We start from the raw sequence: 18,419 nt of genomic DNA, 5'->3' as shown, positions 1-18,419 counted from the left end.
AGCTCTTACTACTGACGCACACAAGCCCAGGGTAGATGCCCAGCAAAGGGATAGACACAGAGCCCCCTTCCAACCATCCCCTGTTCCCGGGGCCCAGCATCCTCCTGAAGATCCGGCTGTGGCTGGGGGAGACCCAGAAGGCTCCTCGGCCTGGACCCTGATATCCTGCGCCAGGCCTTATGAATGACGACTGCCTGCGGCCCGGCGACCTCTGACCCGAGGCGCCCGCCGCACCCCTCCCCCGCTGGCAGGTGGACAGAGGCTGCGCCGGGAGGGTGGGGGGAGGCCCTGGCGGCAACCTCGGCTGGCCGGCGGCCGCTGCCGCACTGAGCGGAGGCGGGGGACTGCGGCGCGTACGAGGCCAGGCGGGCGCTCGCCTGGACCGCCTCCTGGGCCTCGAGCGCGGCGCGGCTGCCCGCCAGCCTCTGCCGCCCCGCCCGGCCGGCCCGGGCAGTAGGCTGCATCTCCGCCCCGCCCTCTCACCCCGGGATTGACACTGAACGTTCTGCGGGGGGTTTGCCGGACGGCTCGCCTCCGCCAATTGGCGGCCTTGGTGGGCTGGCCAAGGGCCCTGTCGGGAACCTTAGCCAATCAGGTGCGCCGGCCCGCCCAGCTGAGGCCTCGCAAGCTCGCGAGTGGTGGGGCGTCCGCGGAGCGCGTCACGGGGCCGAGGGCCTATGGAGGCTCGGGAGGGTCGTGTAGGGCCAATGGGCAGCGGCGCGGCGCCGTCACTCAGGGCGGCCTAAGCCAATGAGCGGAGGGCTGCGGGGGCGTCACGGACAGCAGCAGCGGACTTGGGCTGAGGTTCCCGGGCGGGCGGGCGCGGAGAGACGCGGGAAGCAGGGGCTGGGCGGGGGTCGCGGCGCCGCAGCTAGCGCAGCCAACCCGAGGGGCCGCCGCCGCCGCCCAGCGCGCTCCGGGGCCGCCGGCCGCCGCCAGCACCCGCCGCGCCGCAGCTCCGGGACCGGCCCCGGCCGCCGTCGCCGCGATGGGCAACGCCGCAGCCGCCAAGAAGGGCAGCGAGCAGGAGAGCGGTGAGTGCCCGGGCCATGACCCCGATCCCGGCCTCGCGCTGCCAGCCCCCACCCTGTCCATCACCGCCTGGCCCCTCCTCCTACGCCCCCCCCCCCCATTTCTCTCTGTTCATCCCCCAGCACCCCTTCTCCCTGCCTGTCCAAGGTTGGGGCCCAGAGCCCGCATAAGACCCCCGAAGGGGCCTCTTTGCCAAAGGCCACCCCCCACCGCAAAGACTGTGCCCCCCCCACCCAGCTGTCACTGCCAACCAAGGCACGTATGACCGCTGGGGCCCCACATGGGGCCCTGTCACCACCCCACCCCCTCCTTTCCAGGCCCCTCTTCCCAGATTCTAATCCCTCCACTTCCTCACTCACCTCTCCCACTGATGGGACCCACTACCAGACCCTGACCAAGGCTTCTGCCAGTTTGGGAGTGCTGTGGGGTCTGCCTCCACCCCGCAGGGACCTTGGCCACTTATTGACCACACCCCTCCCCCCTCCAGCCCCCGCCATCTTTCTCCTGCCCTTCCCCTTTTCACCTTATCACAGCCCCCCTCCAAACCCACTCTGCCCCCCTTAAGCATTTCCCAGAGCCACCTCCAGCATTGTTTTTCCCTTGTGTGTCACTTGGCATGGGGGACAGGATCTTTCTGGGTCCCTCTGCCCCTCTCTCATCCTGTCACTCTGCCTCTCTGCTTGTGTTCCCTCCTCCAAGCAAACGTCTGTCCCTTGCTGGGGTAGCAGACTGTTTGTGAACCTAGAGAACTACTTCAGTGCTTCCAAAGCCAAGTTGGGCCCATCTTGCTGGGAGTCATTGCATCTTCTTTCCTGGGTTGGGGGTAGGGGGGCAGCAGCAAAGCCCCTTCCTATCTCCTGGTGTGCCGTGAGCTCTAGACTTCTTGGAGTGCCCCTAAATAAATGGTTGTTTCACAAGTGAGGCGCTGTCATTCACCCAGTTCCCAGGACTTCTTCACCCGCTCCTGGCTCAGGATGAAAAGTGGGGTATGAAGTGCCTGGGTTTAGCAGGGCTCATTCAGCTTGAGCTGGGATGGTGAGAAAGGGGACTTGAGGCTTGACAGTGGGGAGAGTAGTGAGTGATATCTAATGACTTGCTTTGCCAAGGGACAAATAGATTCTGATCATTCCCAGGGCTCAGCCAGAGAGAAGTCTGTTTCCCCCCTCAGCCCCCAAATTATGTTGGCCTTTTTGTCCCAGAGAGATTCTGTATGTATTTTGTCTGCATTCTGGAAATGCCTTCAGAAATGGCCTCAAGCCCCTTCCTCAGTTCCTCCAACTCTTAAAATGTCATCACTCCAGACCGATAGCTGGCGCTTAGCTAGGGTCCCCTTCCAGTTACCCAGAAATAGTCAGAGTTGAAAAGAGAGGCCATGTCCAAATACACCCTTCCCAATTTCCGGTCTCAGACCCCTGCATCTGAGTCCTTTGAATACCCCCTCCCAGAAGGATCCAGGCATGAAACCCAGGGAACTTTATTTCCACGCGGATTCAAATGGCAGAACTCAGAATCACCAAGCAGCCATGAGAAGGCCTGACATGTCACCAATGGGCGGGGGACAGGGAGGCAAGTGCCTGTAGCTGAGCGCTTGATGACAGAAGAGCAGGTGGGTAGTGACCAAAAAAGGTCTGGGCATGAGCTCGGAGGGGACTAGGCAGAGGGGGAGGGGCTGGGCCCCCAGCAGGTGAGGCTGGCTGGGAGGTAGAAGGTAGAGGCAGGCAAGCGATATATTGCAGTAGCTCAGTTGAAAGTTGGGGAGATGACATAGTCCTGGAAAACTTTCAAGGCGTATCAAACACATGCAGTGTGGGGCAGGAAGCCACCCAGGGAAAAGTATCTCCCCCGCCCCGAGAAAAAGATCAGAGGCTCTGGAAGGAACCGCTAATTCTCCCAGAGCGCGGGCTAGACACCCAGGAGTGGACTGTCACAATGAAATAGAGCTCCTATTTGTTGGGCATCTAGGATGTGCCAGGCTAAATGGTCTCCATAGGTCCGTCCGCTTGAGTGATTTTTATAGTAGTTTTATCTGAATTTTCCAAACACGCCGAGTTTGACACGGATGATGTCAAAGAGGCAGGATTCACATCCAGACCCACTTAGCAGCCAGCTTCCTGGACCCCAGAATTTCCCAACCCAGATATTCTCAAGGTGCCTCCCTGATTTTTACTCTCTTCACTTATATTTTCTTAATTGAAAATAATGAAGTTTTGAGCCACTTTCATTCAGATGCAAACTTTGATCTGTCCTAGGCAATCATATAAATGAAATCATGAGACCGCTGTGCCAGTTCTAGTCTCTGTGATACACATTAAAACATAACGTAACTGGAAAAACGAACCATCTCTAAAACGATTTTATGCCCTACCAATGGGACCCTGGTCACACTTTGGGAAATGCCGCAAGCTGTACTTCCTTCCAGAGACTTGCAGGGGCTCTCAGAGAAGGAAATAAGGTGAGAGAGGAAGCCCCTTTTTGCTCCGAGGCTCTGATTCCAAAGGATGGAATTAGACAAAATTTGCCCTCGTGTAACTATGGTGGGGTGCCGGCGGGGGCGGGGGCAGTAGCCAGGCCAGCCTGCAGGGGGCACCTGAATTTCATCTGTCAGCTGCCAGCCTGACCTGGGGAAGGAAAATGCCCAAGCCACAGTAGGCACCACTTAGGCATCCTGCAGCCCCCGTGCTGCTGTCTCCACGGCAGGGCAGGACAGTGTCAGCTTCCTCCCAGGAGGGCAGATCTAGAACAAGCCCTGGGATGGGGCGGGGGAAATCTGTACACAAAGATGCCAAAGCCATTGGCAGGGGCCTGAGTAAGATGCTAAGAGAGCGTAGAAGAAGACCAAGCCCAGCGGTCTGAGCAAGCTGGAGAACTGAGAGAAGGCAGTGGTCCCAAGAGGCCCAGGGACCGGCGGCCAAGTGGAGCTCAGGCCTTGGCTGGCACTGGCCGTAGGCACCCCTGGGAGCTGGCCCACAGGAGAAGGGGCAGGGCTGGTGAGAGGGAGCCCCCAGATACCCCTCCAGGTCCCAGGGACAAGCAAATCCAGGCTCTCTGAGAAGTATCCCCAAGAGGTCCCTGGCTGGGAAGAATTGGGGCCCTGTAACATCCTTCAGAAGTCTGTCTGAGAGGCAAACACCTGTGCACCGGCAGTTGTACGGGTGCCCAAGAGGGTCCTGTCAAGGCAGCTTTTTCCTCAGCCAGGAAGGCCTACAGAAGCTGGAGGGTCCTATCTGTCCCTCCCCTGCACCCATTGGTCCCTAAGTTAGCTTTCTCTTCCTGCCACCACCCCCCAAACTCCCTGCCTCCCCCTTATAGATAGGGCATTGGGGATGGGTAACCAAGCTGGTACAGCAGGTCTCATGAGCCTTCCCAGCCACCGTAGTCTTGGTGCCCTGAGAGGAAGACTGAATGATGGCTTCCAACCCCAACGATGGTGAGGATGAGCCCTGTTGCCATAGCAACTTCCCAGGCACTGTCTGCCCCTCAAGCCAGGGAAGGGCTGCAGTGGGGTTTAGGGAACAGGTGGCAAGGAAGAGTCTGTGGACCCCTGGCTGGCCCTGGAAACCCCTCCCTTACTAACAACCCTGGCCTTGGGGGCCTGGGGAAGACCAGAGGTGTGGGTAGTTCAGACAAGGGGAGATGGTCCACCCAGAGTAGGAGTCCAGCTCAAACTGAGGCAGTAGAGTGGTCCAGCCCAGTGTTGGGCTAAGCTCAGAATGGGTGTTGGTTCAATTCAGCGGTGGAGTCCAGGTCTTAATGGATGATGGTTGAGTACAGAATGGGGGTCCATCCGACTGGGGGTGATCCAGTCCACAATAGGGATCTAGTTCAGAATAGGAGTTGGTCCAGTCCATTGTCGGGGTCTAGCCCAGAGCAGGGGATCCAAGCTAGATTAGAGGAATCAGCCAGCCCAAAGTAGGGGCCCCAACCCAGGCTGGGCATCCTTGTCCCAGAATTCCCAGGACAAACAGGTTTCAGAGGGCAAAGTGTGCTGAGATTGCTATCTGCTGAGGGGTGTCTGAGGCTGGGCTTCCTCCTCATGCTGTGGCCCTGGCTTTTTGAAGGGTGTCTGGGGTTCTGTTAGCCCAAATCGAATCCAGACCAGAGTGGAGGCTGGCAGCCACCCCCCATCCCCCATAGGAGACATAGCAGTGGGGTGGTTTCATAAGCCAGGAGCTGGCTGGGTTTCCCTTCTCTGCCACTTCCTGTTGTCAGCAGGGGCCAGGGGTGCTGGGCACTTTCAGGGAAGCTGCCACTGACCCTCCACTTTTTGGGGGATCTGGAAAGAAGGAGGAAGATGGTCAAGGCTGCCTCCCCCTCCCCCACCCCTAGGTTTAGCCTTTCGTTTCCGGTTGGACTTTCGTGGCTGAAAGCAGAGCCAAGCTCAGGGCAAGGTTTGACAGAGGCCAAGGACATCCTGCGATATCGGTCCCCTCTCTGCCCCTACATAGAAGCAGGACGAATCCAGATGTACCCACTTTTCTCTTGGGGTACCAGGATCTGGAGGCTCCAGGTTCAAAAAGGACTTGGGGAAGGAGCTAGGGTAGCCCTTGGCCATTCCCCCCCCCTGCTCCCCGCGCCCCCCCCCCCCGCCTTTCTCTCCAGCGGCTCTTTCAGCTAATTAACGGGGCTCTGGGGCCTCTTTGGCCCCCAGGGAGCCCCTTGCTGCTGCCTGGGCCTGAACCTTAACTCCTTCCCCTCTGCCCAGTGGGCACTGCCCTGGGCACATCCGGTGCCATCCTCTGGGTAGTTCAGCACCCACTGAGGAAGTCAGGACCTGGCATCTTGGGAGCAGTGAAGTCTCTGGAACAGGAAGTTAGCTTTAGCACTCCACCCCTGGGGCAGCCAGGGCAGCCAGAAGGGACACCCTCAGGAGAATCTTCCCACTGCCTTCTGCCAAGGAGGGCCTTTGCAAACCTTGGCCGGCCAGGAGCAGGTACCTTTAAATGCTTCCCTGGCAACCAGCTCCTCCTCCCCGGTCCCCCGAGGCCCTCCAGAGGAAGCCAGCTCAGAGGCTCTGCCTATTCCTGGTTTCCCTGCAGAGGGAAGATTCCAGGGAGAGCCTAGGGCAGCCTGGGATGGATACGGGGTCAGGCAGTGGCCAGGGCAGTGACTCGGAGACGACCTTCCAGCTGTGGCTACAGCTGCTCCTCTGGGCCCACCTGACTGTCCGTTTCCTGGGCTACCTGCACCACGCCTTCTGGGCACCTAAGGCGCGGCCAGCACCCTGAGCCCCCCTGGCCAGGGGCAGATGGGTCCCAGCTCACTCTATCCCTCTCCACCCTTCCCATTGCACCCTCTGCTGGAAGAGGTAGGAAGCAGAGGTGAGTATGGGGACTCCAGGCTGGGGTTCCCTCCCATCGTGATCCCTCTTTATCTGTCCAGTCCTTCTGGCACTGTCCCCCCTCCCCCACCACTGTGCCCAAATCTGGCAAGCCAATGGCACCAGAAGGGACACAGTCTTGGCCCTTTTATCCTTTGAGAGTCCAGAGAAGAGCTGTACTAGGACCAAGGCACCCACGGAGCCCCTCAGTGGGGTACCAGCGGACAGCCAGAAGCGCAGGCCCACTGAGACAGGAAAAAGCAGAATGTGGCAGTTCTCAGGGATGGCCAAGAGCAAAGAGGGAAGCAGGACCGGGCATCCTCCTGGATTCTTGCCACACCCCTTTCTTTGCTCTCTTGGGTCGGCAGAGGTAAAATCCCAAGAGGGTACCCTCTCCCCCAACCTTCATCGAGAATTCAGGGCATGTGTTTGGAGGTTGCCAAGGAGGGTGCTGTGTGTCAAAAAAGATCCTGCTAGTGAAAGCACTGGATTTGGTGCAGCCCCCAGGTCTCAGGATGTTGGTGGCCCAGCCAAGTACCGGCCTAGAACTCCTGGCCATTCCTTGACTGCCCCCTGTCTGCCCAGTCACTCACTTTAGGGCTTTCCTAGCCAACAGTCTCTCTATCTGCCGCTCTTGTAGCCCCGTGGAAGGCCCTTCTCTCTAAACTCTGAGGGGTTCTTGGGGACAGTGGGAGTGGTGGCCACCCATGAGGCTGTGTGGGATTCCTGGCATGGTGTGTGCGTAGTCCGGGCAGATGACAGGCAAGGCCAGAATGCACATGTGCAGGACCCCTTGGGTGGCAGTCGTCACAAGAACAGCAGGGGGCGGGAGACCACTCTGTCTGTGGGCCACCCTGGTGAACTGCCACCAGGGTTAAACTTGTGGGCAGTGAGGTCCGGCAGGCAACCTCAGGCCCGGTCAGTCTTAACGAGTGCAGTGAGAGTGGCAGCAGGTCTGACCCATTAGGGCAGGAATCAAGCATAGAAAGCATTCAGCCCAGCACTGGCACACAGGAAGGGTCCCTGAACAGCAGCGAGCCTGGCCCCAGCTGGTGGTTACAAGGACAGGCCTGTACTGTAAGAATCCATCAGACTAGGGGCGCCTGGGTGGCTTAGTCGGTTGAGCGTCCAACTTCGGCTCAGGTCATGATCTCACAGTTCATGGGTTGGAGCCCCACGTTAGGCTCTGTGCTGACAGCTCGGAGCCCGGAGCCTGCTTCGGATTCTGTGCCTCCCTCTCTCTCTGCCCCTGCTCGCACTCTGTCTCTCTCTCTCAAAAATAAATAAACATTAAAAAAAAAATTTTGTTAATAAAAAAAGAATTCATCAGACTGTACACTTAAAGTCTGAACAGTCAATGCACTCTCTGTGTTTTATACCTCGATTTTTTTTTAATGTTTATTTTTTTGAGAGAGAGAGAGAGAGACAGAGCGTGAGTGGGGGAGGGGCAGAGAGAGAGGGGGAGACACAGAATCCGAAACAGGCTCCAGGCTCTAAACTGTCAGCACAGAGCCCGATGCTGGGCTCCAACTCATGAACCGTGAGGTCATGACCTGAGCCGAAGTCAGATATTTAACCAACTGAGCCACCCAGATGCCCCATACTTCAATTTTTGAAAATACTTAAAAGCAAAATGATAGTTGCCATTTATATGGCACTAAACCCCATACCAGCCACTATTCAACCCCCTTTGCCAAGATTAGCTCATTCAGTCCTTAAAACCCCCGGCCGTGTCATTACTATTATTGTCCCTATTTTACAGATGAGAAAAACTGAGGCCCAGAGAGGTAAGGTCAGTTGTCTAAGGTTGCACAGCTCATCAGAGACCAGGCTGGGATTTGAACTTGATCTTGTCCCAGAGTCCTGGCCCTTAAGTGCTTTGCTGGGCTCCTTCTCAGCCTTGACGAGAATGCCTATTTTCAAGCCTCGGTTTCCTAGGGTGTTAAATGGGAAGCATGGATAAAAGGAAAGTTGGTAGGTAAGCCAAATGAGATAGTGGAGACAAAGCAGCAGATCCAGGAGGCCTTCAACATTAGCCGGATGGGGATATTCGCCTTGGGGTGCTGAAGGGCCCATGGGTGTGGGTATTGGGTAAGGCTCCCCTTGAACCAGCTCCGCAGCAAGGAAAGGCCCCTGGACTGGCAAAGGCAGGACTGGGGCCAGCTGGGGGCCAAGGCAACAGCTGAGCCCCCCAAGGCGCCTGCTACCCGAGCCCCGGAGGCCTCCACCCAAGGCCCGGCCTCCCCAGAGAAGGGGCTAGAGGAGCAGCCAAATCCCCAGGCTATAAATATCTTGGCTGCCGTCGGCCCTGGCCATGGAATGTCGGTCAGAACTGGGGCGAGTGGGGGTGGGCTGGCCTGGGCACAACTCTCGGTACCCCTAAGAGTAACCCCCAAGTCACCTTGTACCCCATTTGGGACAAAGTTGAGGTTGGATCCCACTTCCCTGAGTAAAGGGGTCCCAGACCCCAGCCCAAATCAGGGCCCCCCAGAGCTATTCTCCAGCTCAAGCAGGGCACTTGAAGCTACTGGGAAAGGGTCAGTCTCTGGGTTGAGACAGCTGCACCCCACTTTGCACAAATGGGCATCTCCCCAGGAATAGCCTAGGCCCACCCTGACGAGTTAAGAGTCTCTATCTAACTCTCTCTCTTTTCCTTTCAGTGAAAGAGTTCTTAGCCAAAGCCAAAGAAGATTTTCTTAAAAAATGGGAAAATCCTGCTCAGGTAAGCCCCCTGAAGCAGAGCCCTGGAAGGAGTAAGCCGATGCCCCCCCCCATCCTCCAGCTGTGTCCCCAAAACATGGCAAGGATTTTTAGGGCCGTGTGGAGGGCTCCAGACCTGCCCCCATTTGCTCCCTAGATGCCTGTGGGGGCTCCTGGGTGGAGGCACCCAATCACCCACTGCCAGGCTCTCCCACCCCACCACCCCCGTCCACCTGGTGGCCCCTGCCCCCCCCCCCCCCCCAACGCAGCTGCCAGCAGTTCCTGGGCCCCAGGCCAGGGCCGGATCTGGCCCCTGCCACCAGCCTTAAGGAATGTGTCTTCGCCATCTTGTTTTTCCGCCCCCTGTCCTCACCCCCATCACATGCCACCCACCCCCCAGGGCCCCCTCTGCTGGTGGCAGAGAGGATGCCCCAGACCTTGACCTTGCAGGCCACTTGGGTGGGGGGGGGTCCCTGACCCTCCCAACTTCTCTGCCCACAGAATACAGCCCATTTGGATCAGTTTGAACGAATCAAGACCCTCGGCACGGGCTCCTTTGGGCGGGTGATGCTGGTAAAGCACAAGGAGACCGGGAACCACTTTGCCATGAAGATCCTCGACAAACAGAAGGTAAGCCCAGCCCCGCCAGGAGGCCGCCATCCCACCCACCAGGCCTTCGTTCAGGCTGTTCACTGACTGGCTGGTCTTCCTAACTATCTGTTCACCGACTGTTTCCTGAGCCTTCGTGACGTGCCAGACGGGCCCTTACTGCCTTCATGAAGCTTCCCCCCACACCAGCCGCTGATGAGAATCCAGGCAGGGGACACGGGTTCAGACACCCAGCCTGGATCAAGGCAGCCAAAAGTCTCCCTGGGAAGAGTGTTTTATTCACACAGACCTCATCTCTAGAAATATTTTTGAGACCCTACGTGATGCCAGGAGCTGCTCTAGAGCAGCACCGTCCAACAGAAGTGTACTATAAGCCATGTATAGTTTTAAATTTGCCAGAAACCCCCCTTAAAAAGTACGAAGAGGAGCACCCGGGTGACTCAGTCGGTTAAGCATCTGACTTCAGCTCAGGTCACGATCTCACGGTTCATGAGTTGGAGCCCCGCATTGGGCTCTCTGGGATCCTCTGTCTCCCTCTCTGCCCCTCCCCCACTTGCACACGCACTCCCTGAATAAATAAATAAATAAATAAATAGTAAAAAGAAACAGGTAGAATTAATTTCAACGACGTGCTTTAATTAAGCCAGTATATCTATGATATTATGATTTCAATGTCTGTAACCAGTGTAAAAATATCATTAATGAGACATTTTATATTCTTTTTTTCTGTGTCAAGTCTTCAAAATCCAGCATGTGTTTTACCCTTACACCTCTGTTCCGATGTTAACTTTTCCCTAGAAAAACCAGAAAAAGCAGAGAAGTTGGAAAAGCACATTCACACACAGCCCAGGTGTTCCAATGAGTAACTGCATTGAGTGTTTTTATATTTTCATTTTAGAACCTTAAAATTTTTAAATTTTAAAAAAAATTTTTAATGTTTATTTTTGAGTGAGAGAGAGAAACAGTGCGAGCAGGAAAGTGGGAGAGAGGGAGGGAGACACAGAATCCAAAGCAGGCTCCAGGCTGTCAGCCCAGAGCCCAATGTGGGGCTCGAACTCACAAACCTCGAGATCATGACCTGAGCCGACGTCAGACGCTTACCCGACTGAGCCACCCAGGTGCCCCTAGAACCTTAAAACTCAGTTCCCCAGTCAACTAGCCTGGTTCTAAGTGCTCAGCAGCCATACCTGGCTAGCGTGGATTATACTGGGCAGCACAGGTATAGACCCACAGGATATAGCTATGAGCAAAGCAGAAAAAGCCCTACACAGCAGATGAGAGCTGACTGAGGGGCCAGCCTGCCTGCACACGACATGCGGGCCTGATACTGACTAGCTGCAAGTGACCTTGGGCAAATCACTTCCCTTCTCTGCATCTGGGTCTTCCAAAATGGCATGTTCACAGTGCATACCCCTCAGGGCTCTTGTTTCTATGTGTGAGGCACCTGCTGGGGACAGCTGAGGGTTGAGGAGGAATTAGCCTGGGGTTTGAGTGGCTGTGTGGAGGGTGCCCTGGATGCAGGGAGGGTATTTCTAAACAACCCATCTCGTAGGCATTACTCTTGCTTGTCTTTTCAGTTTCAGCTTAGCTGCCCCTTCCTCCAGGAAGCCTTCTCTGACTTCCCCCTCCCCCTGACTTTACTAGACACCTTATCTGGGCATCCAGAGGCCCCGAGCTTCCCCCAGCACGGCTCTGACACCTCTGGACCGTGAGGCCTGGTGACTCACATGTTCTTGCCCTGACCCGCATGCCATGCAGGGACAGGCAGCCTCTGCCTTCTGGGTGTCCCCAGCATTCAGCCCAAGGCTCCACAGACCATAAGCACTCAAAGGGACTAGCCCAGCCCGGGCACCTCTACTTCCAGGCATCGGGGAAGAGGAGGACCCTCTCACACACCATTCTCTTCGCCCTCCCTTCCCACCCCTGCAGGTGGTGAAGCTGAAACAGATTGAGCACACCCTGAACGAAAAGCGCATCCTGCAAGCGGTCAACTTTCCGTTCCTCGTCAAACTCGAGTTCTCCTTCAAGGTGGGGTCCCCACACCCAGTGGCCAGGGCCACTGCTGGCTGGTACAGCCTCTGGGCTCCCAGAGCTGGGACGGGGGCCAAGGACAAGCAGTGGCTGCCCAAGGAGGCAGGCCCACTGACAGGAAGGAAGGAGAGCCCCAGAGGGATGCTAGGGGGCAGGAGTCAGCCTGAGACTCTGGGAGACCCGTGTTCAACTCCTGGGCACACTAGCTTCTAGCTTGAGAACCTTGGGCAAGTCGCCCAACCTGGATGCCATCCCTGCAAACCGCCTCTGCCTTTTACAGCAAGCACCTGGCACACGGCTATAGGCACAGGCTGTGCCACGCAGCCTGGATTCAAATCCCAGCTCTCTGCACTTCCCAGGCTATTTGGCACTGGTGAGGGACTTCACTGCCCTGAGCCTCAGTTTCCCCATCTGTAAAATGGGGATCATAACGGCCTCCATCTGAAGGGGTTGCCGTGACTGTTCCGAGCACAATGTGAGCACCCTGCCTGAGCTATTTTGGATGCTGTCCTAAGCTGTGACTGCAAGATCTGGGAAAAGCCATTCAAGGCCTAAGACCCAGGCAGTCACAAGGGCCCCATGCGTGATTGAAAGCAAAATTGTCATCTCAGGCTTTGGTCAAGACAGTCTCAGACATGAGCCACCAGTGAGCTCAGACTCTCTCCAGCCCAGGCCTGCTGGCCGGTCCCTTACACCCCACCCGCCAGTGCTCACTTTCACCCCCTATAAGCAAGATAAGAACTGCCCCTTCATCTTCATGAGCAGAAGGAAGCGAGACGGGTGGCTCAGGAAGTACAGTGCCTGGCGCTCAGAGCAGACTTCTCGTGGGAGCCAGGATTGTCGTTGTCGCTTTATTTGGGAACACCTGCCACGTAAGGGCACCAGGCCTTCAAATGGGGCCTTAGGCTTTGGGAGCGGGGCCCTGATCGGCTGCTGCTTCCCATAGGACAACTCGAACTTATACATGGTCATGGAGTACGTGCCTGGCGGGGAGATGTTCTCACACCTGCGGCGGATTGGAAGGTTCAGGTGAGCTGGCCAGCCCCTGCCATCATGGGCCCGGGTGTGTCCATGGGTGTCGTTGCGTGACCAAGCTGTCCTGGGGACGTGAAGTGGGCTCTCGGGGTCTGTCTGGGTACTTGTTCCCGCTGAGCCAAGGAATCTGTGATTTCTCAACCACCACAAAACAAAATAAACATGGTGACTCTAGGTGTCACCATTTAAGTTGGCAGTTTTAAAATGTACGCTATTGTTTTCCTTATGTATATAGAAACGCACTTTGCATACAACAGAAGGCACAGGTGTTCAGTGTTCTGCTCCATGAGTGTTGACAGTTACATACGCCGTGAAACCGCCACCCGAAATACCACATAGAGCATTTCCACCACCCTAGAAAATTCCCTCGAATCCTTTGCTTGGCAAATCCTTTCTGGTTTCAAACACCATGAGTGTGTTCGGTCTGAGTTTGGCCGTGTTATAAATGGAATCACCCAGTTCATATTTTCTTGGTTCCTTTCTTCTCCTGCTTCCCATGATCATTTTCACATCTAGCCGTGTTGTTGAGTATATTCATCGTCCATCCTGACGGTGGTGTTGGGTACAATTCCATTGTACGAACCTACCACAGTCTGATTCTGTTGCTCTGTCGACGGACATCCAGGCTCTTTCCCGTGTGGGGTCACACACGAAAGAGTCTGCCCTGCTTACAGATTTTTCAATAGCTGGGCCGGAGGTGGCCCTGTAGGCCCAGCTGCTAGACCATTTGGAGGTAGGCAGGTCGTGCCAGATGTGGCCACCCGCACTCACCGTCCCCTCCCCGATTGTCCCCATCAGTGAACCTCACGCGCGCTTTTATGCGGCCCAGATCGTCCTGACCTTCGAGTACCTGCACTCACTTGACCTCATCTACCGGGACCTGAAGCCGGAGAACCTCCTCATTGACCAGCAGGGCTACATTCAGGTGCCCACCAGGCCGGGCGGGCAAGGGGCAGGCCCAGGCGGCCGAGGGCTGCACCCACCCTCCCTCCTTCCTGGCCAACAGCCCGTTCTCGTGCCCGCAGGTGACAGACTTCGGTTTTGCCAAGCGTGTAAAAGGCCGCACCTGGACCTTATGTGGGACCCCTGAGTACCTGGCCCCGGAGATCATCCTGAGCAAAGTAGGCACCGCCCCGCCCACCCCACTGCCCTGAGGCCCACCCCCTCCCTGCCCTCCTCCCCTCACACTGTATCCCTTCTCACTCTAGGGCTACAACAAGGCCGTGGACTGGTGGGCCCTAGGGGTTCTCATCTACGAGATGGCCGCTGGCTACCCGCCTTTCTTCGCTGACCAGCCCATCCAGATCTATGAGAAGATTGTCTCTGGGAAGGTGAGGCCTAGATAACAGTGGCTAAGCCCCCAGACAGACCCTTCCCCCACCAGTTCTGCTCACCACGGAGCCCTGCTTATTGTCAGAACAATCTGGAAGTTCATTGAGTTAGGCCAAGCAATGAAGCTGGGTGCACCAGCCACCTTAACAGGCGAGCACCTCACACAACCTCCCCGTCTAATCCTGGACCCACACTGCTGAAACTTCAAGGGCTTCCAAAATCCCAAGCCTCACCTGAACACCTCTCCAGCCCAACAGGAGGCTCAGCTCGCCTCCAGTCGCCCCACTGAGCCTGACTTTTCACAGTAGAAAAGAGACCACGTGCAGTTCACAGGTGCCCCTCCAGACCTTGCAGGGATCACTTAGGGTATGTGGCCCATGCCTCCCCTCCCAAATGCAGACTTCCTAACTCTCAGGGTGCAGGTAGAGGGGACAGAACTGTTACAGGGTGTGGTGATACATGCTCACTGCCCCACGATGCACCCCCTCAGCTCTACCCCAGCACTTTGAAAGAGTGATGGAGCTCAGGCTTGGAGAGGGGAAATGTCTGGCCTGGGACCACACCACGGCATCATCCTAGGCCCCCAGGTCTCGAGATAGGTTGGGAACCCCACCTCTGCCCTCTGCTCACTACCTTGCTGCGGGGACCCAGCCATCCTTCCACCTAGCCCAGGAATTAGTGGGAACAGCTCAGCCTGGGGCAAGTGCCTTCACCCCTCTGAACCTCCTCTTACTCATATGAGAATGGGGGGACCAGACACTTCTCAGCTGCAAGGTGGGGTCACTAAAAAGGGGAAGACGAGGTGTCTGCCCCCAGGCAGAACAGAAATTGCAGGGAAAATGGCCCAAAGTAGAAAAAGAAAAAAAAACCATGGACAGTTCTGAGGGGGAAGAGAAGATGAGCATAACTCCCTTCTTTGTAGCATTTTTCAGTTCCCACGCACCCTCGGCAGTATTATCTCCCTCATGCAACTCTGGGATATCTGCCCCATGCCAGAAAGGCAGGCGCAGGCCCAGAGAGGTTAAGGGCCATGGCCAAGGTCACACAGCATGTAAAATGTAGAGCACTGCTGAAAGTCACTTCTTGTAGCTGTAAATCCAGTGACTACTTGCAAAGTTTGGGCTCCCAGGGTTTGGGGAAGTTTCTGGGAAAGTTAAACTGGACCTTAAAGAGAAGAGTCAGTCAGTGGAGAGAGGGGGAATCAGAAAAACAATTGTTCCTCTCCTAACCATGAATATTTCAGAAATCCCCAGACACCAGTAGAGCTGCCTGAGGAAGCAGTAGCTAAGAATGCATGTTCTGGACTCCCAACAGACCCAAGATTGAACACCCCCGTCCCACTCCTCTGTGTGACCTTAGGCAGGCTATTTAACCCCTCTGAGCCTGTTTCCTCTTCTCTAAAATGGGAAGCATCATAGCATTTACCTTAGAGCAGCAGTTCTCAAAGCGGCCCCCTCTCCAGCAGTATCAGCATGGCTGACGAACTGGCTAGGTACATGGGTTCTCAGGCCCCACTCAGACTTCCGGAATCAAACTCCAGTGGGCCCAACCAGCTGTTTTAATGAGATTCTGAAGTGTACTCAAATTGGCAGCCCTCTACCTGGTAGGTCTATGAGGCAGCAAAGGCAACCCAGGCTCCCCAAACTCCAGACAACTTGCCCACCCTGTGTTAACCCCCTCTCTCCAGGTGCGGTTCCCATCCCACTTCAGCTCCGACCTGAAGGATCTGCTGCGGAACCTACTGCAGGTGGACCTCACCAAACGCTTTGGGAACCTCAAGAACGGAGTCAACGATATCAAGAACCACAAATGGTTTGCCACAACTGACTGGATCGCCATCTACCAGAGGAAGGTGGGCCGCCTCCTTCCCTGTGCCACGTGCTCCCCCCCCCCCCCCCCCGCCCAGTGCACTGAGGGTTTTGGGAGGAGGCTATAAGCCAGAGAGGGCTGCCAGTGGAGAGATGGAAAGGGAAGTGGCATTTGAAAATAGGCCGCAGGCTCTGAGTCAACCTAGCTGAGGCACCTTAGAGCAGTGGGGGTCTAGAAATGGGATTGTGGGGTCATTTGGCCACTCTGTGACCTTGGGCAGGAGATGCCCCTCTGGTGAGTTGGCTATAATGAAATTCTTAGGTTATTAAGGTGAATTCACAGCCTGATGCTAAGCTCAGGCCTGGGTCAGAGTAAGTCATCTCATAAATGTTAGGCCATTCACATTTATTGTTATAAGGATGATTATGTTGACTACTGAGGTCTGGGTGGTTCTTAACCCCTCTCCAGGTGGAAGCTCCCTTCATACCAAAGTTTAAAGGCCCTGGGGACACGAGTAATTTCGACGACTATGAGGAGGAAGAGATCCGAGTCTCCATCAATGAGAAGTGTGGCAAGGAGTTTACTGAGTTTTAGGGGTGTGCCTATGCCCCCATGGGTTTTCTTTCTTTCTTTCTTTCTTCTTTCTTTTTTTTTTTTTTTTTTTTTTTTTTTTTGGTGGGGGGTGGGTGGGAGGGTTGGATTGAACAGCCAGAGGGCCCCAGAGTTCCTTGCATCTAATTTCACCCCCACCCCACCCTCCAGGGTAGGGGGGAGCAGGAAGCCCAGATACATGGAGGGATGGAAACACCAGCTGCTCCCCCTCATTCCCTCACCCTCCTGCTCCCACCCCCAGACCCAACTGCTTTTGCCTTCCTCCTCCCCTAAAGCCCCCCCCCCCCCCGCCACCCCTAACCAGCCTACTTCTGCCTGTTTTAAATGAGTTTCTGAGTTCCAGTCAGACCACGTCTTGCTGGTGTATTCAGGGACAGGGTGTGCAAAGAGAGGCCCAAACTTAACTCCATCCCCATTCCCCCAAACCACAGGCATCACCAACTAATGAAGGAAAGGCCAGCCTTCTCTTCAGAGCAATGGTGACTGGAGAGGAGAGATTTTAGTGACCTGTTCAGTGGGCTGCTTGCTAGAATTAAAAAAAAAAAAAATTTGTATACTCTTATTTAAGTTCCACCAGTGCCTCCCTCCCTCCTTCCTCTACCCTTACCCCTTCCATGCCCCCCACTTCCCAAATCCATTTTAACTAGGCTGAGAAGCAGACTGAATTTGTAAAGGAAGGAGCTGGGGTTCAAACCTCCGCCCCAAGCTGCTAATCTCCTCTGCTCCTCTGCCCACTCCCCCCACCTTGATGGGGGGGGTGTCCCCTGCCAAGCCTGGAAGGGTCTCAGCCCCTTTAGGAAGCCCCTATCCCCTTCTGCCCCAACAGACCTTTCTTCACCCTTGGGCTTCGGGACCGAGACAAAGCAGCTGCCCCTCTCCCTGCCAAAGAGGAGTTGCCCCCCAAAAAGATAGAAGGGGAGCCCCAACCCCAGGGTCTTTCCTCCCACCAGCACTCGCCCCAAACTCCTGAATTTTATTCTCAGCTAGATTTTAATGCCCAGCCTCCTCTCAGCTCAGTTGGGAAGGCAACCCCAGCAAAAGAAGGCAAAGCCCTCCTCCCTCTTGTGGCCCCGGGTTCAAGGCCAGGGTTGCTGGGGAGGGGCTGCCGGTTTTATTCACCTAGCAGCCTCCGCCCCCCCCTCCCCCCAACCTGGGCGCTCCTCCTCTGCTTAGCTGTCAGCTGTCCATCACTCCTCCCCCCCCCATTTGTGCTTTTTTCTCTCTCAACAGAAAAGTGGGGAGCCCCTGGGGAACCACCCCATTCATCCCCATATCTGTCTCTCATAACTTCTCCCCAACCAGGAGGAGCTCTCAGGCCTAGGGTGGGGCCCCGGGTGGGCGCGGGGGCGATTCAACCTGTGTGCTGCGAAGGACGCGACTTCCTCTTGAACAGTGTGCTGTTGTAAACATATTTGAAAACTATTACCAATAAAGTTTTGTTTAAAAAAAAAGTGTCGCTGGTGTTCCCGACTTCGGTCACCCACCCACACACCCCCAGGGGTTTGGAAAGACCATTTCGGACCCCAACGTCCAGGCTGATCAGGACCTGGCCTGGAGTCTTTGTAAAACCGGGTTTAGCCGGAATTCCGCCACTACCCCGCCCTGCAGGAGAGGGGGGCGCCAAATTGCCCTTTGACCCTGGATTCGGGGTTCCCGAATCTGTGGCGCGCCCCCTCGGCGTCCAGCCCCCGGCCGAGAGGGCGCTCTAGGGAGACGCTGGGGCCGGCGCGCCGGGAGGCCGAGCGGCGGCGGAGGCGGCCCCGGCAAGGGGGGGGGGTAAGGGGTGGGGGAGACGGTGCGCGCCCCCCTCCCCGCATCCTCGGCGCGGAGCGCGGGGACAAGCGCGCCGTTGGGGCGCGGGGGCGGCGACAGTCCGAGGGTCCCCGCGGCGCCCGGCAAGCGCAGCGGCCCGGCCCGCGGGCGGCGAGTTCCCGGTAAGTGC

At 56.4% G+C, this 18,419-nt stretch overlaps 1 protein-coding gene across 2 annotated transcripts; it reads left to right on the top strand.

Moving 5' to 3' along the window:
- The first annotated feature begins 942 nt into the window (after nucleotides 1–942).
- On the top strand, nucleotides 943–17,928 carry PRKACA (protein kinase cAMP-activated catalytic subunit alpha). Of its 2 annotated transcripts, none has more exons than XM_047096053.1 (10): nucleotides 943–1,034; nucleotides 9,010–9,071; nucleotides 9,551–9,679; nucleotides 11,588–11,686; nucleotides 12,636–12,718; nucleotides 13,523–13,649; nucleotides 13,750–13,845; nucleotides 13,933–14,055; nucleotides 15,744–15,908; nucleotides 16,334–17,928. In XM_047096053.1, the coding sequence occupies exons 1-10, from the start codon at nucleotides 989–991 to the stop codon at nucleotides 16,457–16,459; spliced, it is 1,056 nt and encodes a 351-aa protein (XP_046952009.1). In that variant the 5' UTR covers nucleotides 943–988; the 3' UTR covers nucleotides 16,460–17,928. The 2 variants fall into 2 exon arrangements, with proteins under 2 accessions (XP_046952009.1, XP_046952010.1); XM_047096054.1 differs by lacking the exon at nucleotides 943–1,034 and adding an exon at nucleotides 3,466–3,484.
- The last annotated feature ends 491 nt before the right edge of the window (nucleotides 17,929–18,419 follow it).

The sequence above is a fragment of the Lynx rufus genome, unplaced genomic scaffold, assembly GCF_022079265.1.
Source record: "Lynx rufus isolate CCGP_SWC_20201006 ecotype Redwood Valley unplaced genomic scaffold, mLynRuf1.p SCAF_4, whole genome shotgun sequence".
In the NCBI taxonomy this organism is placed as follows: Eukaryota; Metazoa; Chordata; class Mammalia; order Carnivora; family Felidae; genus Lynx; species Lynx rufus.
This window is presented reverse-complemented; position numbering and strand designations above follow the sequence as displayed.